Here is a 22,209-nt window from a genome sequence, read left to right as displayed (position 1 = left end):
ATTCCGCAAAAAATATTAATAGCTGTCACTTACCCATCTGCCAGACTGCCATTATTACTCTGCGTTGTGTGCTTTTTCAAAAAATCTTGCAATTCTCCATCCTTGCCACCTGCACTGGTGCCGCCGCTTGCATCGCTGCGATATGTTAAATTGTCATCCGTTGTTAGAGTTGGATCATTCAGACCAGCAGTACCCACGCCTCCGCCCCCAGTACCATTAGTATTCATTGTGTCGTATAAAAGATATTCGTCATAATCCTCTTCATCGTAATCATCGTCGTATTCATCATCCGAACTACTTTCATCATCTAATAGAACCTCCTCCTCCTCATCCGCTTGGTTGCCGTCACCCGCTGACGCTCCCTCTGGCATGACATCGGAATCACGTATAAAAGAAATGCCCGAATAGTAGACAAGACCTGCAGCATCGGCAGCAGCAGCACCACCTGGCACAGTTTTAGGAGAAGATTGTGTTTCACCACCCTCCATGGCTTTGGGAGATGCCTCACCACCACCAGTGCCATTATTGTTGCCATTTCCACTGCTGTTGTTGTTGCTGCTTCCGTTTTTCCCCATTAGATTTGCTGAAATCTTTTCCAAAGCTTCGCCCTGCAATGGCATTTGTAATTCGCACAAACGATCCAAGTCCTGTTTACCCACTCATCAACAGAGTAGCAATTTTTGGATTTCGATGGGGGGTATTTGTGCGAAAATTTGTATGAATGTGTGTGTGCGTGTGGGTGTGCGGGTGTCAGTCAATGTAATTGTGCGAGGGGTTGATGGTGTTGCCGTTGTTGTTGGTTTCACAGTTTGTTTGATTTTCACAACGTGTTTTTCGTGCAGAATTTGAAGAGGGATAGGCAGAGTGGGTAACACAGATTGATGATTGAGTTGCCATTGAATGTAACATTGTTGTTGTTGTTGTCGTCAATGATGTTGTTGTTTTTTTTTGTTGACAGGATACGAATGTCATAAAATGTTATGATTGTTGATTGGAAAGTCAGTCAGTCATTCATTCATTCATTCATTCATTTATTGCAGCCGTTGTTGTTGATGATGGCAAAGGGGAGGGGAAGAGAAATTGAAAAACAAACAAGAAATGTTAATATAGGCACAGATGCAAATTTATATTTTTAATTTGAATATTAGGGTGGTATAGATGTTCGAAATGGGTTTAAGGGGTACAAAAGAAGTATACACTGGTGGCCAAAACTAAAGCAACTTAAATCGCAAAGACAATAAATGTCCTGTAACTTTTACAAAAATAAACAAATCGTAATTATTTTTCCAGTTTTAAATGAGGGGTTTAATTCACTTTCAAGAAAGTAAAAATAAAAATACAAAAATAAGTTTGAACGAAAAATAATATGTGGAAAACTAAAATTACCCAATTTTTGCTTGGTCAAAACTAAAGCAACTTTTGATTTTTTTATTTTAAAATAATTAAATTTTGGCTAGTAGTCGATAGCATAACCATTATTTTTGATAGCAGCTGCACACCTACGAGGCATTGAATCTATAACACGCTCAATTTGATCCTTGGGTGTGCTTTCCCAGGCACCCCGAATTCTTTAGAAAATGTTGTGCTTATTTATTTCCGAATCTCTCTTGATCTTCCTATCTACGATACTCCAAAGGCTTTCTAAGGAGTTTAGGTCAGGTGATTGTGCCGGTCATAACAAAACATGAATTTTTGACTCCCGCAACCAATATTTGACAAGTTTTGATACAAGTTTGGGATCATTGTCATGCTGAAACACACAAATCAGCCCAATATTTTACTTAGCGTAAGGGAACAACGTGATGTCCAACACATCTTTGTAAACAAACGGATCCACAACTTCCTTTATTTTATGGATAGACCCAAGTCCATAGAAAGAAAAATAGCGCCACGCCATTTTTGACCCTCCCCCATGCTTCACTGTACCTTTGCAACACTGCGGCTTGAGTCCTTCATTTTTTGGTCTTCTCACCGTAAAATTTTTCACGTCTGAGCCTTTAATATTAAACGTAGACTCATCCCAGAAATAATGTTTTTTCCATTGAGCATGATTCCACTTAATATTATCGTTTCCGAAAGCCTTTTTGATTTTTTCAGATATAAATGGTTTTTTGATGTCTTACGGGCACGCAGACCAGCTGCCACTACTCGTCTACGCACTGATCTCGATCTTATATCCAATTATTGCTCTCTCACCAATCCTGTTGAACTCTTAAATAGTTGTTTTTTATTTCTCTCACAATTTGTGGATCAGTATGGGCTGAAGTTCTTCACGGCCATCATCCGTTATGGACTGTTACTACTGATCCAGTTTCAAAAAACCGACTTAGTGCACAGACATAATTATGAAATCACATAAATATTTATGAAATATTTCTCGGAAATCATTTTCTGTGATATGTTGTTTTGATAATCACTGATAATTTGCTGTTTTATTCAGGTACAGTATTTGTTTCTAGCCATTTTTAAATTTTTTTTGGCAGTACTTAAAAAACGTAAAGAAAAACATATACTGTTGTAAAAAACTTCTCAAAAAGGATTTATGACAAGCGAAATTGTCGAAGGAAGCAAAAAGCGATAAATATCACAGTAAAAACCACTGAAATTGCAGCGGTTATATGAATGTACAACAGAGTTGCTTTTGTTTTGTCCAAGTCAAAATCGGGTCAATTGACTTTACCAAACATAATTTTTTATATAAAAATGAATTTTGGTTTTATGTTTTAGGTTTTTAAAAAGTGAATAAAGTACCTAATTTAAAACAAGAAAAACTTTCTTATTTTCTTAATTTTTGAAAAATTTACAGGGCATTCATTCTCCTTGTAATTTCAGTTGCTTTAGTTTTGGCCGCCAGTGTATGTCCTTGTGAAGCTAAATATTGATTCGAAATATTGCTGCAGATTTTATGAAAAGAAATATATGGAAATACTACTTTTTATACCCTCAGCCATATGGGTACAGAGGGTATATATCATTTGATACGGTCAAAATGTGCCTAGTCGAAATAACGGTTTTAGACCCTAGGTCCCTTTGGACCAAATCCGTTTCAGCACATTTGGAGTCGATCTAGCGATGTCCGTCCGTCTGTCTGTCTGGTCCGATTTCGTCCAAACTTGGTACATCGTAATATTTTTGTCGGACTTAGGTCGAGTTCGGAGATGGGCAATATCGGTCCACTCCTTCTGGTACCTCCCCCCACAAAGGGTCAAACTTTAAATAATTGCAATTCTCATAAAATGTGTTGTAAGAGTCCGATTGCCTTCAAATTTCACACATCCCAATATTTATATTAAGATGGAATATATCGGCACTCCTTCTGGAGAAACTATAATCCGTTTTTGCTCCAACTTTGCAAATCCTAATATTTGCCTCAGTGCGAGGTCAGGTGTGAAAATGGACAATATCGGTCCACTCCATCAAGTACCTCCCCCACAAATGGTCAAAATTTTGAATAATTACAACTCTCATAAAATCTGATGTAACAGTCCGATTGCCTTCAAATTTCACACATCCCAATATTTATATTAACCCAAGGTCTGGTGCCAAGATGGAATATATCGGTCTACTCCTTCTGGTACCTCCCCCACAAATGGTCAAAATTTACAAAAAATATATATTTGGCACTGAAAGAAAAACGATAATCCGATTTTGCTCCAATTCTGCAAATCCTAATATTTGCCTCAGTGCGAGGTCAGGTGTGAAAATGGACAATATCGGTCCATTCCTTCTGTTACCTCCCCCACAAAAGGGTCAAAACATTAAATAATTATAATTCTTATAAAATGTGTTTTAAGAGTCCGATTGTCTTAAAATTTCACGCATCCCAATATTTTCATAAGCCCATGTTCTGTTCTTAAGATGGAATATATCGGTCCACTACGTCTGGCCCCTCCCCCACAAGAGGTCGAAATTTTAAATATCCATTAATCTCATAAAACGCGAAATTAACATCGGATTCCATTTAGGCACATCTGAATATTTCTCGGACCATTCCTCCTGCTACCTCCCCCACAAAGGGTCAAAGTTTTGAATAACCAAAACGTTTATTAAATCCGAAATAAGCATCAGGTTCTCTTTATATTTCACGCATCCCATTATTTCCACTAACAAAAGATCCGTTGTGAAGATGGGATATATCGGTCCACGCCTTCTGGTAGTCCCCCACAAAGGCCCAAAATTTCGAATATCCATGAAGCTAATAAAAAGCGAAATTGACATCCGATACTATTCAACGCTTGGTACATCCCAACATTTTCATTAACACAACACAGTCCAAACCTAGCACGTTGCAATATTTATATCATATTAATTTATGTCCGAAACGAAATGGCCAATAATGACCCATTCTTTCGGAACCAACTGCATAAGGGATTATACATATGAATAATCATAACAAAAGTCAAAATATATTTCAATAATCGAACATTGGCTAAGCGTATACATCTGTCTGTAAAACCGAATGATACTTTATAACTTGTTTTTTTTTTTTTTTTTTTTTTTTTTGAATTAAATTATCTCTTAAAATGTATGTACCACCCTAGTGTTTGTACAAATGTTTTTTTTTTCAAACTTTCTCATTTATTAACTGATAACATAAAAATTATAGAGCGGAAATCATTCAATATTATTGATGAGTAATTTGTTTTATTGATTTGTCTATAAAATTTTACATTTCAATTTTATGAAGTGCATGGATGGCAAATGGAAGTCTGATATTTAGCAATTTATTGGTTTGGGGGAAAGGTAAAATTGTGTTTGTAGAACTAGTTAGAAAATGTAAGTAGGTTTGCCTTCATGTATATGGGCAATATCTCCACAAAAATAGCATAACTGAAGCAAGTTTTCACAATCTCAAGCGAATTTTGATTATTTTCAAGCAAATTTAATATTTTTCGACATAATGGACTTGACCCAGAATATGGCCATTCATTCATCTTTGGTTGAATCTATATAAAATCAGTAAAGAAAAGTCAAAAGTCGGGAGGGCCGACTATATATTATTATATTGGAAATGTATTTAATATAGAGGGAACTAATGTATGGGAGGTATTTTTAATTTTAAATCGATGTTCACCAAATTTGACAAAACAAATACCACTCATACAAAAAAAAAAAAATTGTAGTGATGTAAAAAATATATATATAGTAAAATATCGACATGGAGGTAACTTAGGTAACTTTTTGCATAAGCCATTACAATATACAAATGTGAAACTTAATACAAATCGGTGAATAATGTATGCTGAAATTATACAAATATCGAATATCGGGAGGCACTGTTATATGGGGGCTATACGCAGATGTGGGCCTATACAGACAATTTTCTGTCTGAGGCCATTTACGAACTTCAAATACCAAATTTGAAACAATTGCGATTAATAATGTCTCTAAAATCATCAAAATACCGAACATCGGGAGGTACCGTTAAATAGGGGCTATACGAAGACGTGGACCTGCACAGACAATTTTCTGCACAGACAATTTTCTGTCTTAGGCTGTCTTAGGCTCCATTACGAAATTCAAATACCAAATTTGAAACAATTCCGGTGGAAAATGTCGCTAAAATCATCAAAATACTGAATATCGGGAGGTACCGTTATATGGGGGCTATACATAGACGTGGATCTGCACAGACAATTTTCCGTCTTAGGCTGTAGTGTCCATTACGAACATCAAATACCAAATTTGAAACAATTTCGATGAATAGTGGCTCTAAAATCATCCAAATACCGAATATCAGGTGGTACCGCTATGTGGGGGCTATACGAAGACGTGTATCTGCACTGACAATCTCCTGTCTTAGGCTGTATCATCCATTACACACATTAATTACATACAATAATGTCGCTGAAATCATCCAAATATCGAATGTCGGTAGGTACCGTTATATGGGGGCCATACGAAGACGTTAACCTGCACAGACAATTTTCTGTCTTAGGCTATAGTATCCATTACGAACTAATGGGTCTAAATGTATATTTCGTGGTGCTACAAACGGAATGACAAACATAATGGTGGAGGGTATAGAAATTTCGGAAATAGCATCAAATTTTAGAATAAGTTTAGATTTGTTCGAATTGGTTAGCTTTAATATGAATTATGGCCTTCAAACGGCCAATTGAACCGTCACACGCTGCCCGAATGTTGCTTTGTGGCGAAGCGCTTGCTTGAGGTGATCGACACTTTGGTATTTTTAGTGCCAACCTTTCTTTTTAAAATGCTCCAGATGCAATAGTCCAACATATTGGTATCCGGCGATTTTTTGTGACCATTGTGCGCTGGAAATGAAGCTAGGAACTTAATTTTGTAACCATTCTTGGGTTTCGCGTGTTGAGTGCTATGGTGCTGAGTCCTGTTGGAATATCCAAGGTCTGCAGCAAAAATGTTTGCGTGCCCCCAAGGCTTTAATACACCCTCCAGAATATTTTCGCGATAATATTCGGCATTTATTCTGATGCCACGTCGATTAATACGAGCGGATAGCGACCATCGGCTGTTATGGCGGCCCACAGCATCACCATGGCCGGCGCTTGAGTTGTGGTGGCCAACCGAAGGGGCAGATTTTCAACTGACCTCTTTGGCAAGTAAACACTATCATTTTCTTTGTTTACAAACTGCTGGACAATGAATGTTTTCTCATCGGAGAACCTAACCAAACCAAATTCGATAGTTCACCACTTTCGGCCAAGCGAATCAACTTTTTATCTCCTTTGAGTCTATTTCCTTTTTCTTGCGGTGTAAGTTCTTGCACTTTTTGGAATTTCAATGGCTTTACCCCTAGCTCATTTTTCAATATTTTTCGAATGGAATATTGCGGTATGTTCAGCTCTCGAGCCATTTTTCGGCACTGAGACGCGGGTTTCGATCAAGTCGCTTCTTTACTTTTCGAACCATTTCTGCTTATGTTGCTGTTTTCTTTCGTTCACTTCCTTGTCGGGCTACGCTACCAGTATCACGGTAACGAGCGATGCGAGCGATACAAGACCCAAAAGATTTATTCACATTTAAATGCTGGAGTGCACTAACGATAGCCACTTGTGGTTTTCCTGCCAAATGTAAAGAAATCACAGTATCACGCTTGCATTCCACGAATAATTTTTTTTTTCTGGAAAATTCTCACGAAAATTCCTTTGTGCGCTTGTAAACAATATAATGAGCTGTCACTGGAATAATTTCAACAGCTGTCGGACGAGTGACTTAGAAATGACAGCAGTCTGAAACCACAAGAAAACCACCGCTAATCACTTCTGACCGTTATACTGATGCTAATATCCAAGATATCGTATAACAGTTTTTTCATCTCACCCTGTATATTTTGCTACATATGCGATATCTTGGATATTAGCATCAGTATAACGGTCAGAAGTGATTCGCGGTTCAATGGAAATTTTCGTATTTTGCATTTTCTTACATAAAAATTGTGGTTTACTTCAGCCGCAAAATATTATTCGATGACCATCCAAATTTGTAGGCTTCTGCCCAGCCCTAAAATCTAGCCCCATGCAAAATTCCGGTCGATTGGTCTATAATTGTGACCTCAAGAAATTTTTCTATTTTTTGTCCATTTCAGCCATTAAATATTTTGCGATAATATCCAAAAAACAATTGTCTATTCTGACCTTAACCTCACCTATATGTAAAATTTCGTGAGGATCGGGCCAGACGGACACACATATCAAGATCGGCTCAGCTCGGCGAGATTGAAATATCCATATACAACATTCTGCGTCCAGGACCAATATTTTTGGCCCAGTCAGACTTATAATGTCCCAACACTTAGTGCTGCAGGGTATAAACATTTAAATCAACGTTTCAAAACAAAAAAAAAAAAAATATTTCGTAATTTTTGATCAATTTTTTTTCGGCCATATCGAGCTGACTTAATTTAATTTTAGATAGAAGGTGCCAAAAGGAGACATATTCTACACAACATTATATATAGCAACCGTATAAACCAAAAAAATGTTTTAAAATTCCAGTTTTACTACCTCTCTAAATACTTCGACACAGGATTGATTAAATTTTACTTTCAATTTCAAAAAATCCATTCGATCCTCTCGCTTACATTGCGAATCACTCTTGGCCGATGGTATAGCATTTTGTGCTTTTTCGTACCAACATCTCCAAAAAAAAAATACTTTTTTTTCACCAGGATTTTTTCAGCCAAATGTTCTCACTATTATTTTACAAAGTTTATTACGTTTCATATCCCTCCATATCTCAAATCTCCAAGTCAAAAATAAGGCACTTATATATATTTTCAAATTCCTACTTTTGCAAGTTCGCTAGATGTCAGTTTTTGATAATTTTTGTAATTTTTTGTACGTTTTAATTCCAATTTCCAAAAATGCTGCAGCATCTTCACACCTACATTGAACTACATTCCATTTTCAAAATTCGAACTTTACCCATTCGTTGTGTATTATTGCTGAGTTTGTACCTTTGTAAATAAATGATAAACATATAATTATCTCCACCTTACCTCTATCAACTGTGAAAACATATAAGTTGTTAACTCCTTCGCACCTTTCCCCTCTGACGCCTGTGAAGAACCACTCTGACTCTCTGATGACGAACGCCTCGATATGCCTTCACTTCCAGCCGTCTTAATGCTACGCTTACTTTGTGAACTTTTGTCACTTGCTAAGCTACCCTTACTGCTATTACGGCTAACGGATTTCCCCGTCCTTCCCTCTTTGGAGGATGTGTCACTGGGGCGATGTTTTTTCAAATCCAATGTTTCTGCCACAATCTGTTTGTCAACGTCTTCTCCTGCCATGGGAACAATGGCTGTTGGTGGGGATGATTTTATTTTTAATACTTTTTCAAATTGAACACTTGGAAAGAATTCCCGGGGCTCATCCAAATCTAGAAAATCCTCAGTAATGCGAGATCTTTGCAGTAGCAACATTTCCAATGGCATGGAGGTGGTGGCATTGGCTGATGCTGCTATTGCTGGTGGTGTTTCTTCGACAACAACCACAACCATTTTTTCATCTGTCAGATTATTGTCCAGGGAGCTGGAGCTGGTGCTGGCTGTGCGCGTAGGAGATTGCTGCGACGCCAGGGGAATTGGTGTAAAAATAACATTCTTAGGCTTGGCCAAATACAGCAGACGTCGTGGCTGTTTCCAACGCTTGTTGTGTTTACGCTGTTTACGTTGCTGTTGTTGCAATTGCTTCAGACGTTGCGTGTCGAAGCGGACACAAAATCCTTGTGGTATCCTCGGCACAATGAAGTCTTTAACCAGTCCATAAATATCAATATCACTGGGTATGTCGAACATGTCGAAATCGTTAATTTCTCTCACGGGTAAATTTGTGACGGCACCAGATTTTTGTGAACTTTTTTTACGCAGTTTTGAGAGGGGGAAACGAGGCGAGAGGCTCTTTAGGGGACTGGCATTGGTTGTGGTCGATATGGGAGTGGCCTCGGTTGTGTTATTGCTGTTGGATATGGGTTTGGGTCCCTCTGTCAAATCGGCTTCGAGAGTTTCCATTTGGGTCTCCCAACGACAGGCTATGGGGGGTTCGAACCATATTACACTGTCGGGTAAGCTGTTGGAATAAAAAGAGAGAGAGAGGGTCGGGAATGAGGGGATGGGGAACGAGAGAGGGCGGGGAGAGTGAGGTGGAAAGAGGGTGATAGGAGGAGAGAGGGTGAATGAGGGAGAGAGAGAGGGAGAGGGGGGACATAGGGAGAGAGGGGGACATAGGAAGAGAGAGGGGAAAGCGAGAGAGAGAGAGGGGGAAAAAGAGAGAGAGGGGGAAATAGGGTGAAAGAGGGAGAGAGGGGAAAAGAGAAAGAGAGGGGGAAAAGTGGTGAGGGGGGGAAAGAGGGAGAGGGGGAAGAGGGAGAGGGAGAGAGGGGGAAAGAGAAAGAGAGGGGGAAAAGTGGAGAGGGGGGGAAAGAAGGAGAGGGGGAAAAGAGAAGGAGAGAGGAAAAGAGAAGGAGAGAGGACAAGAGAAGGAGGTAGGAAAAGAGAAGGAGATAGGAAAAGAGGGAGAGGAAAAGAGAAGGAGAGAGGGGGATAGAGAAGGAGAGAGAAAATGTTTTTATGCATTTGTTTTTTCAATTAAGTTTCGGTCGGAACTTACTCTACAGTAACCAACGCCAATTTGTCCAAAGCTGCTTCAACCATACGCATTTCAGCTTCGATTTCCTCTGGCAATCGTCTCACACCCGGCAAGGGTGGGGGTGGTGGTTTATAGGTCTGATAGTAGACCTTCTGGCAAAGTTTGTTTGGAGCTAAAACTGAGTGGAAATAATTGAAACAAGTTCAAAAGTTCTGTAATGATTAGAGAGTGGGATGCCTATTTCGCTTCCTTTTTCAAAAACTTGAATCCTATGTGGGTGAACTACCAGAAGGAATGTTCCGATGCCTACCATCTTTATAATAGATCTTGTGTTGATGGAAATATTGAGGTGTGCCAAGTCTGAATGGAATCGGATGTTAGTTTTAAGGTTTATGAACTTCAGGAATATTCAAAGTTTCGACCATTTGTGGGGGAGGTACCAGAAGGAGTAGACCGATCTCTGCCATCTTCACACCAGATCTTGCGTTAGTACAAATATTATGATGTGTTAGGATTGGAAATAATCCGTTTGACCCTTTGTGTGGGGGAGGTGCCGGAAGGAGTGGACCGATATGTCCCATCTTCACAGCAGATCTTTCGTTCGTAAAAATAATAAAATGTGTGAAATTTGAAAGAGAACCGGATGCTTATTTCGGATTTTACGCTAGCTTTTGGTTATCCAAAATTTTGACCCTTTGTGGTAGAGGTATTAGAAGAAATGGTCCGATCTCTACCATCTTTATAACAGATTATGTCTTGATAAAAATATTGAGATCTACCAAGTCTGAATAAAATCGGGTGTCAATTCACGTTTTATAAGCTTCATGGATAATCAAAATTTTGACCCATATACCATCTTCACAGCAGATCTTTTGTTAGTAGTTATAATGGGATGTGTGAAATTTGAAGAGAACCAGATTCTTATTACGGATTTTAAACTCGTTTTGGTTATTCAAAATTAAGACCCATTGTTGGGGAAATACGAGAAGAAATATTCCGATGTCTACCATGTTTATAACAGATCTTGTGTTGATAGAAATATTGAGATGTACCAAGTCTAGATTTAATCGGATCTTAATTTCACCTTTTGTGAGCTTCAAGGATATTCAAAATTTTGTCCCCTTAGTGGGGGAGGTACCAGAAGGAGTGGAACGATATATTTCATCTTCACACCAAGTCTGGTGTTAATAGAAGTATTCGGATATGTCAGATTTGAAAATAATCCGGTTCTCATTTCCCGTTTTATGAGCTTCATCGATATTAAAAATGTTGACCCTTTGTGGGGGAAGTACCTGAAGGAGTGGGCCGATATGTCTTCTTCACAGCAGGTCTTGTGTTAGTAGAAATAATGGGATGTGTGAAATTTGAAGTGAGCAGGATAATTATTTCGGATTTTATGCTCGTTTTGGTTATTCAAAATTTTGACCCTTTATGGGGGAGGTACCAGAAGGAATTATCCGATTTGTACCATCTTTGTAACAGATCTTATGTTGGTGGAAATATTGAGATGTACCAAGTCTAAATGGAATCGGATCTTAATTTCACCTTTTGTGAGCTTCATGGATATTTAAAATTTTCAATCTTTGTGGGGGAGTTACCAGAAAGAGTGGACCGATATATTTCATTTTCACACCAGGTCTAGTGTTAGTAGAAAGATTGGGATATGTCAGGTTTGGAAAAAATCGGGTGCTCATTTCGCGTTTTATGAATTTCATGGATATTCAAAATGTTGACCCTTTGTGAGGGAGGTACCAGAAGTAGTGGACCGATCTGTACCATCTTTATAACAGATCTTGTGTTGATGGAAATATTGAGATGTACCAAGTATGAATGGAATCGGGTCTTAATTTCACCTTTTGTGAGCTTCATGGATATTCAAAAGTTTGTCCCTTAGTGGAGGATGTATCAGAAAGAGTGAACCGATATATTTCATATTCACACCAGGTCTGGTGTTAATAAAAATATTCAGATATCTCAGGTTTGAAAATAATCGGGTGCTCATTTCGCGTTTTTATGAGCTTCAAGGGTATTCAAAATATTAACCCTTCGTTGGGAAGATACCAGAAGTAGTGGACCGATATTGTCTACTTTCGTACCTGTCGAAGCATTAATGAAAATATTAGGATTTGCGAAGTTAGAACAAAATCGGATCATCCATTCTCTTTCTGTGCACTAAAATATTTTCTTTGAAAATGTCGACCTTTTGAGGGGAAGATACCAGAAGGAGTTGACCGATATAGCCCATCTCCGAACCCGATCTTAGTTTGATAATATTACGGTGCACCAAGTTCGGGTCAAATCGGATACTCCCTTCGAGAGCTATCGTACGCACCTGCCAGACAGAGAGACAAACGAACGGATGGACGAACGTATGGATATCGCTAGATCGACTCCAAATGTCCTGAAACGCATTTGGTCCAAATTAAACTAGGGTGTAAAACCATTATTTCGATGAAGCAGGTTTTGGCCGTATCAAATGATGTATTGCCTCTCTAGCCAGGGTATAAAATTTAGGGAGGTTTGTAAGTACATCAAAACATACAATATTACAAAAATCCGACAAAAAGCTGAATATATTAGAACAATCGGGACCTGTAAAAATGTCCATAACCCGAGCATATCACTGGTGTCATGTTTCGTCCAATTTTGTCTTTTGCCAAAAAACATCAGAAACCCCTTGAATCTTACAAGCGAGCTCGGCATTATACAAAAATATTTTTACATAAATATGTAAACTTCTAAAAACCCTCCCTCCCTCCTTGTATTCTACTTACTTGTTCTTATAAAAGATCGAGCATTCAATTGCTTATCCTGCTGTGGCGTTTCCAAATAATCCAAACAATAAACACCGCCAATGATGCGATATTTTCTCAAATTAACATCCGTGTCGAGCAGGCCAAAACTTTCCGGTCCTATGGCTTTTCGCCTCAACTTATTCAACTCATCTTCATATTCCAAATACAATTTGTCCACATCTAAATTTTTCTCCCGCGACTTTTGATTTGAGGCTTCCTGTTCGTATTGTTCCAATTCGTGCAACGGTATTTCCTTGGAGCACTCATCCAACATATTTTGTAAGATTTCTTTGCGTTTGCGCCATTCCTTTTTTGTTTGATGCAACATGTCTGGGGGACAAAAGAAACCAAATTACAACTCCCCCAAGACGTGACTTGAAGTTTATTTACAACTTACTGATATGCGGCGATCTGGGTTTCTTCAAATTAAAACTGGGACAATAATCACTTAGGTGATCATAGTTAAGCCACAAACCCCTCAGAGCTGAACTATACAGTATGACCGATGGTGGTAGGGATAGCAGCATTTTCATCAATGGAAACTCAATTTCATTGTGCAGATTTTGTTCCCCTATCCTCGGTTTGGCACTCAGGGAGCTGTAATGGGAAATATATTATCAAATTGCTCTGTAGTTTGCGGAATTTCATTCCCACATTTGTGCATCCTTGGAAAATGTCCAAATGAAACTTTTGAATACCTCCGAATCATAAATATGTTTTGATACTCCCGGACGATCAATCCTGGAAACGATACGGTATAAAATATATAGGTATTGGTACTGCTACAGCTACTTTCTTACTCCATATCTCTTTCCACATGCGACATTGTCTTGTAGGTAAAATCATCCAAATATTCCTTGAGTAAAATTCTTATTTCCGTTTTCAGCTTTCCAAGATCCGCCAACGTATGTTGAGCATTGGTTTTGTCATTCAATGCCTCATTGAGTTCTTGGAGGATCTGTGACAATTATAAAAAATATAAGCTCATGCAAGAAAATCATGTTTTGTAAAACAAAACCACTCTTTTTGGTACCTCCCCACATCTTTAAAGGATTTGCAATAAAAGACATCAAAATCTAATATCGAGCGAAGGTAGTATCCGATGAAATTTAAATTTTAGTAATATTTGAAAAAGACTTAGGTTTGGTGTGAAATTCTATAAATTTGTGAAACCAAAAATGGAAAATATCCGAACATACACATATTTCGTATAGTTGGTATTGATGTCAGACTTGAGTCAGGACCGACTACGTATATGTTGTTGGCTAGCTCCCTTCTTCTGATAAAGTTTCCACAACGGACCAAAATATTTAATATTCATCATAAAATACAGAATAATTGCACAGCTCCTATCAAACTTTGCACTAGCATCATATCTAGTGTACAATTGGAATATGTGGGTATAATCTTTCCCGAAAAAGGATATACCTAAATAAAGGGTTAGATAAAAAACTGCAACAAAATCACATTCCATAATTTTTACATTTTTTTTTAAATTTTATTGAACCCATTTGGTAAAAATTTGGCAATTTTCAAAAAATAAAATCCGTTAAAAATTCTGTTAAAATCTTAAAAATATCGCATGTAGCCGTTATATTAGGCAACCATCTTCTTTTTTATGCTGTAGTAGCTATTACGAACTTCAAATACCAATTTGAAACAGTTCCGGTAATTAATGTCGCTAAAATCATCAAAATACCAAAGATCGGGAGGTACCGTTATATGGGGGCTATACCAAAACATGGTCCTACATGGCCCACTTTCAATACCAAAAGTCCTGCAGACATAATACACATTTGAGTAAAATTTTATCAGCCTAATTCATTTCGTTCGGAAGCTAGAGTGATTTCCACAGACGGACAGACAGACGGACATTGCTAAATCGACATAGAATTTTATGCTGATCAAGAATATATACACTTTGTGGGGTCCAAAATGTTTATTTCGAGGTGTTACAAACGTGGAGGGTAAAAAATGTAGGAAATAGCATCAAATTTTAGATTTGTTCGAATTGGTCACCTTTGGTACGAATTATGGCCTTCAAACGGCTAATGAAACCGTCACACACTACCCAAATATTGCTCTGCGGTATTTTCGCCCATTCCCGGCGAAGCGCTTGCTTGAGGTGGTCGACACTTGGGTATTTTTTAGTGACAACCTTGCTTTCCAAAATACTCCTGACACAATAGTCCAACGGATTGGTATGCGGAGATTTTTTGTGGTCATTGAGCACTGGAATTGAAGCAAGGAACTTCATTTTGTAACCATTTTTGGGTGGCGCATGCTGAGTGCGATGGTGCTGAGTTCTGTTGGAATATCCAAGGTCTGCGGCCAAAATGTTTACGTGCCCAAGGCTTTACTATATATTTTCGCCATAATATTTTCGCGATAAAATTCGGCATTTATTCTGATGCCACGGCCGATTTATACGAGTGGAGAGTGACCATCGGCTATTATGGCGGCCCACACCATCACCATGGCTGGCGCTTGAGTTCTGGTGGCCAACCGAAGGTGCACATTTTCAGCTGACCTCTTTGGCAAGAAAACACAATTATTTTGTTTGTTTACAAACTGCTGGACAACGAATGTTTTCTCATCGGAGTCGGAGAAAACTAATTTCGCCAGTTCACCACTTTGGCCAAGCGAAACAACTCTTTAGCTCTTTTGAGTCTATTTTCTATCGGTTGCGGTGTAAATTCCAGCACTTTTTATACCCTACTATGGATGGTATATTAACATTGTCATTCCGTTTGTAACTCCTCGAAATACTCATATAAGACCCAAAAAAGAATATAAATTCTTGATCAGCGTAAAATTCTAAGACGATTCAGCAATGTCCGTCTGTCTGTCTGTCTGTTTGTCTGTCCGTCTGTCCGTCTGTTGTAATCACGCTATCTTTCGAATGAATTTAGATAGGTGGCTAAAATTTTGCACACATGTATATTTTGCCAGTAGGCAGGTTAAGTTCGTAAATGGGCCCTGTAGGTCCAAGATATCATATAGCCCCCATATAACGGTACCTCCCGATATTCGGTATTTTGATGATTTCAGCAATAATATTCATCGGAATTGTTTCAAATTTGGTATTTTCGTAATGAATACTACAGCCTAAGATAGAAAATTGTCTGTGCAGGTCCACATCTTCGTATAGCCCCCATATAGCGGCATCTCCCAATATTCGGTATTTTGATGATTTTAGGGTCATTATTCATCGGAATTGTTTCAAATTACGTATATAGAGTTCGTAATGTGAGCTACAGCCTGTGACAGAAAATTGGCTATGCAGGTCCAGGTTCTCGTATAGGCCTCATATATCAGTACCGGTATATCCGGTATTTTGAAGAGTTAGGGTACAATACCCTCCGAAATTGTTTGAGATGTCGTATTTGATGTTCGTAATGCATGATACAGCCTGTGACAGAAAATTGTCTATGCTGGTCCAGGTCTTCGCACAGCTCCGATATAACGGAACCTCCCTACATACGATATTTTGATGATTTTAGCTACGTTATTCACCGTTTATTTCAAGTTTCGAGTTTGAATATGGTAATGGCTTATGATAAACAATGCCTATGTAGGTCCACGTCGTATAGACCCCAATAGACGGCTATATTTGGCATTTGTAAAATTTTTACAGAATTTTTTAAGAATTTTATTTTTTGAAAATTTCCAAATTCATTCCAAAAGGTGTGGAGGGTATTCAAAGATCGGCCCGGCCTAACTTACTGATTTTTAACTTGTTTTAATTTTATTGAGTGAAATCAAAAACTGTCGGAAATAGTATCAAATTTTAGAATAAGTTTAGATTTGTTCGAATTGGTCACTTTTGGCAGAAATTATGGCCTTCAAACGACAACTGAAACCGTCAGACGCTGCCTAAATATTGCTCTGCGGTATTTTGGCCCATTCCCGGCAAAGCGCGTGCTTGAGGTGATCGACACTTTTGATATTTTTTAGTGCCAACCATGCTTTCCAAAAAAAATAAAAAAAAAACAGACACAATAGTCCAAGGGATTGTTATCCGGAGATTTTGGTGGCCATTGTGCGTTGCAAAAGAAGCAAGGAACCTCATTTTTTAACCATTCTTGGAATGTTGCTGAGTGCGATGCCAAAATGTTTGCGTGTCCAAGGCTTTAATACACCCTCCAGAATATTTTCGCGAAAATATTCGGAATTTATTCTGATGCCACGGTCGATAAATAAGAGCCGATAGCGACCATCGGCTGTTATTGGGGCCCACAACATCACCATGGCCGGCGCTTGTGTTCTGGAGGCCAAACGAAGGTGCACATTTTCAGCTGACTTTTTTTTGGCAAGTAAACACGATTTACAAACTGCTGGACAACGAATGTTTTCCAATCGGAGAAAACCAAATTCGGCAGTTCACCACTTTCGGCCAAGCGAATCAACTCTTTAGCTCTTTTGAGTCTATTTTCTCTTTCTTTCTGTTGCGGTGTAAGTTCTGGCACTTTTTGGAATTTCAATGGCTTTATTCCGAGCTCATTTTTCAATATTTGCCAAATGGAATATTGTGATATGTTCAGCTCACGAGCCATTTTTCGGCTACTGCGACGCGGGTTTCGATCAAGTCGCTTCGTTACTTTTCGAATCATTTCCGCTGATGTTGCTGTTTTCTTCCGTCCACTTTCTTGAGGTTGGGCTACGCTACCAGTATCACAGTAACGAGCGATGGTACGAGGCACAAAAGATTCAAGATTCACATTTAAATGCTGGAGTATCCTAACGATAGCCACTTGTGGTTCTCCACCCAAATATAAAGAAATCACCCTGTCACGCTTGAATTCCATCACGAATAACTTTTTTTCTGGAAAATTCTCACCAAAATGCTTTTGTACGCTTGTAAACAATATAATGAGCTGTCACTGGAATAATTTTAACCGCTGTCGAACGAGTGGCTTAGAAATGACAGCAGTCTGAAGTTGGTTGCAGTTTTTTCATCTCATCATGTATAGTATTCTAATACGAAACTTGAAACTATTCCGGGAAATAATGTCGCAAAAGCATCAAAATACCGCACATAAGGAGGTACTGTATATGGCGACTATACATCCCTTCATAGACAATGTTCTGTCATAGACTGTAGTACCCATAAGGAACTTCAAATACGAATTTTTAAACAATTCCTGTGAATAATGTAGCTAAAATCTTCTAAATTCCGAATTTAGGGAGGTATCGATATATGGGGGATATACGAAGACTTTTACCTGCACAGACTCCTGTTATAGGCTGTAGCATTCATTTCGAACTTCAAATACCAAACTTGAAACAATTCCGGTGAATATTGTCGCTAAAATCATCTAAATACCGAATATCGGGAGCTACCGATACATGGGGGCTATCCGAAGACCTGAACCCCATTACTAAGTGCAAATAAGAAATTTGAAACAATTTCGGGGAACAATGTCGCTGAAATCAGCAAAATACTTAATACAGGGAAGCACCTTCAGAAAGGGGGCTATACGAAGACCTGGACCTGCATAGTCAATTATCTGTCACTGGCTTTAGTATTTATTAGGAACTTCAAATACGAAATTTGAAAAAATTTATTTGAATAGTGACGCTAAAATCATCAAAATACCAAATATGGGGAGGTACAGTTATATGGAGGCTATACCTATACCTATACTTATACCTATACCTACATGGCCCATTTTCAATACCAAAAGTCCTGCAGACCAAACACATATTTAGGTGAAATTTTATCAACATCACTTTGTTTGGAAGCTAGAGTGATTTCCATAGACGGACGGACATCGCTAAATTGGCATTGAATTTTATGCTGATCAAGAATATATATACTTTGTGGGGTCTAAAATGCGTATTTCGAGGTGTTACAAACGGAATGACAAACTTAATATACCCTCCATACTATGGTGGAGGATATAAAAAAATAGCAGAACATCCTAACTTTTTCATATATCGTTCACACCGGACTGATTTTTTCTAACTCATTTCACATTAAACTTACCCCCAATATCTCCTTGACACGCTGCGCATAGACATCACCCAAATTACCCTGCTGCTTGCGCAGTGTTGCCTTCGTCAAATCGGGCACCGTGAAATCCTGTGTCAACAAAGTTCTTTCGTTGGTCTTCAGCAACCAATTGCGTGATTCTCGATTACGCCGTTCCACATCCATTTTCCATTGATGAATATATTTGCGTAAATCGCTTGGACTATTGGCATTCGGTAGGCCATTGCAACGCATAAATTTTTCCCAATCAACTTCGTCCTTGGCCACGCGTTTTATCCCATCAATGGTTTGATGGACATGATTGAAGAATGCCATGCTGTTCTTCAACTGGGCGCGTCTCTGTTTATTTTCTTGGATTTCCATTTGGAGGCGATGTTTGGCCTGTTCCCGTTCGATTTTGCGACGCTGTCTGGCCTCTTCGAGTTTTTTGAGTCTGCCAAGAAAAAAAAGAGGGAATAGGGGAGGGAAAATAGAGGAGAGTAATAAATTCACTTACTTTTCCTTTTCCATTTCAATGCGTAACAGTTCGGCCTGTTCCGCCTCCAAGCGGGCCTTTTCCTTTTTGCTCAATTTCTTTTTCGGTGGCTGTAAATCAATGAAGGCAATCATTTTTTTAAAGGAAATAATTAATGTTAATTTATTGGCCTCATAATTTTTGTCCCGTTTACCATTTTTCCGATATCTTCTGGCTGTTTCCTGGACTCGCTTTTTTTGCTGGGTGCTAAAAAGTTAGTAATTTAATGATGGTCCTCCTTTTGGCTCTTGGGTTATTGAATGAAAATTCAATAGCAAAATTGTTTTGTTTAGCAACCAAAGCTCGGGTAACTGTTGGCCGTTGCCATGTTGCCTTCTTAATAGCCATATTTTGTTTTTTTTTTTTTTTTGTCAAGAGCAACAGACTAAATAAAACAGCGCCAGAATGAAAGCAGCTAAGTAACGGTCTTAATTTCGCTTCTTTCATTGCCTTTGCTTTTTTAATAAGCTAAAAGGGAAAACATAAAACGGCTTATTTTGTGGCTGTTTTGGGTTGGTTTATATTCTCGGTTTAAATGGGAATGGAAAGAAAAGAGAACATTTATGGATTTAAAGATTTTTTTTCAAAATTGTTTAAATTATTTTTTTTGTTCAAAATGTTGAATTTTTTAAATTAGGTCTATGGTTTTATTACTGGACCTAGATCATAAAAGTTATTTTTGAAAAATAACAAGTTAAAAAGTAGTAAGTTCTGCAGGACCATACATATCTCCATCATGCATGATGCATACTCTCCATCATTTGAACGAATTTGGAAATTTTCAAAAAATAAAATCCTTAAAAAATTCTGTTAAAATTTTAAAAATACCGAATATAGCCGTTATATTGGGGTCTATACGACGTGGACCTACATAGGCATTGTCTGTCATAAGCCATTACCATACTAAAACTCGAAATTTGAAATAAGCAGTGAATAATGTAGCTAAAATCGTCAAATTATCGCATATAGGGAGGTTCCGTTATATCGGAGTTTTGCGAAGACCTGGACCAGCATAGACAATTTTCTGCCACAGGCTATAGCTCCATTACGAACTTCAAATACGACATCTCAAACAATTTCGGAGGGTATTGTACCTAAACTCTTCAAACTACCGGGTATAGGGAGATACTGCTATATGAGGCCTATACGAGAACCGGGACCTGTATAGACAATTTTCTGTCACAGGCTGTAGTTCCCATTACGAACTCTAAATACGTAATTTGCAACAATTCCGGTGAAGAATGACGCTAAAATCATCAAAATACCGAATATTGTGAGATGCCGCTATATGGAGGCTATACGAAGACGTGGACCTGCACAGACAATCTCCTGTCGTAGGCAGCATTATCCATTTCGAACTTAAAATACCAAATTTGAAACAATTCCGGTGAATAATGACTCAAAAATCATCAAAATACCGAAAATAGGGAGGTTTCCGTTATATGGGGGCTATACGAAGACGTGGATTTGCACAGAAACTCTCCTGTCATAGGCAGCATCATCCATTTCGAACTTCAAATACCAAATTTGAAATAATTCCGATGAATATTGTCGCTGAAATCATTAAAATACCGAAAATAGGGAGGTACCGTTATATGGGGGCTATACGAAGACGTGGACCTGCACAGACAATCTCCTGTAATAGGCAGCATCATTCATTTCGAACTTCAAATATCAAATTTGAAACAATTCCGATGAATATTGTCGCTGAAATCATCAAAATACCGAAAATAAGGAGATACCGTTATATGGGGGCTATACGAAGACGTGAACCTGCACAGAAGACTTTCTGTCATAGGCTGTAGTATCCATTACGTACTTCAAATGCCAAATTTGAAACAATTCCGGTGAAAAATGTCGCTAAAATCATCAAAATACCGAATATCGGGAGGTACAGTTATATGGGGGCTATATGAAAACGTGGACGTACACGGCCCATTTACGAACTTAGCCTGCCTACTGGAAAAATAAACATGCGTGCAAAATTTTAGCCTTCTGTCTCAATTCGTTCGAATGATAGCTTGATTACAACAGACAGAGGGATATCGCTAAATCGACTTAGAATTTTACGCTGATCAAGAATATATATACCTTGCTGGGTCTGACATGATTATTTCGAAGAGTTACAAACGGAATAACAAAGTTAACATAGCTTCCATAGTATGGTGTAGGATATATAAAAAAAACTGCAACCAACTTCAGACTGCTATCATTTCTAAGCCACTCGTCCGACAGCTGTTAAAATTATTCCAGTGATAGCTCATTACGTTGTTTACAAGCGAACAAAAGCACTTTTGGTGAGAATTTTCCAAAAAAAAAAAAATGTTATTCGTGATGGAATTCAAGCGTGATAGTGTGATTTCTTTATATTTGGCTGGAAAACCACAAGTGGGTATCGTTAGAGCACTCCAGCATTTAAATGTGTATTTTGAATCTTTTGTGTCTCGTATCATTGCTCGTTACCGTGATACTGGTAGCGTAGCCCGACAAGAAAGTCCAGGATGTGGATGGAAGAAAACAGCAACATCAGCAGAAATGGTTCGAAAAGTAAAGAAGCGACTTGATCGAAACCCGTGTCGCAGTGGCCGAAAAATAGCTCGTGAGCATATCGCAATATTCCATTCGGCAAATATTGAAAAATTAGCTCGGGTTAAAGTCATTGAATTTCCAAAAAGTCCAAGAACTTACACCGCAACAGAATGAAATTAGACTAAAAAGAGCTAAAGAGTTGCTGCGCTTGGCCGAAAGTGGTGAACTGCCTAATTAGGTTTTCTTCGCTGAGAAAACATTCGTTCCCCAGCAGTTTGTAAACAAAAAAATGATAGTGTT

General features: G+C 38.3%; 1 protein-coding gene across 1 annotated transcript in view; it reads right to left on the bottom strand.

The window, feature by feature from the left end:
• The window catches only part of LOC101899253 (dynein axonemal intermediate chain 7), a 34,527-nt gene extending 14,897 nt beyond the window's left edge, over nucleotides 1-19,630 (bottom strand). The window contains exons 1-10 of the mRNA XM_059121945.1: nucleotides 19,535-19,630; nucleotides 19,363-19,451; nucleotides 18,861-19,299; nucleotides 13,672-13,829; nucleotides 13,526-13,612; nucleotides 13,269-13,468; nucleotides 12,851-13,201; nucleotides 10,098-10,254; nucleotides 8,483-9,557; nucleotides 34-647 (exon numbers count right to left, since the gene is read on the bottom strand). Coding sequence (XP_058977928.1) covers nucleotides 34-647; nucleotides 8,483-9,557; nucleotides 10,098-10,254; nucleotides 12,851-13,201; nucleotides 13,269-13,468; nucleotides 13,526-13,612; nucleotides 13,672-13,829; nucleotides 18,861-19,299; nucleotides 19,363-19,451; nucleotides 19,535-19,537 — 3,173 coding nt within the window. The 5' untranslated portion in view covers nucleotides 19,538-19,630. The remainder of the gene's footprint in view (nucleotides 1-33; nucleotides 648-8,482; nucleotides 9,558-10,097; nucleotides 10,255-12,850; nucleotides 13,202-13,268; nucleotides 13,469-13,525; nucleotides 13,613-13,671; nucleotides 13,830-18,860; nucleotides 19,300-19,362; nucleotides 19,452-19,534) is intronic.
• Nucleotides 19,631-22,209: the final 2,579 nt, after the last annotated feature.

This window comes from Musca domestica, unplaced genomic scaffold, assembly GCF_030504385.1.
Source record: "Musca domestica strain aabys unplaced genomic scaffold, Musca_domestica.polishedcontigs.V.1.1 2, whole genome shotgun sequence".
Classification (NCBI taxonomy): Eukaryota; Metazoa; Arthropoda; class Insecta; order Diptera; family Muscidae; genus Musca; species Musca domestica.
The sequence above is the reverse complement of the archived record's forward strand: the minus strand, read 5'-3'. Positions and strand labels throughout refer to the sequence as shown.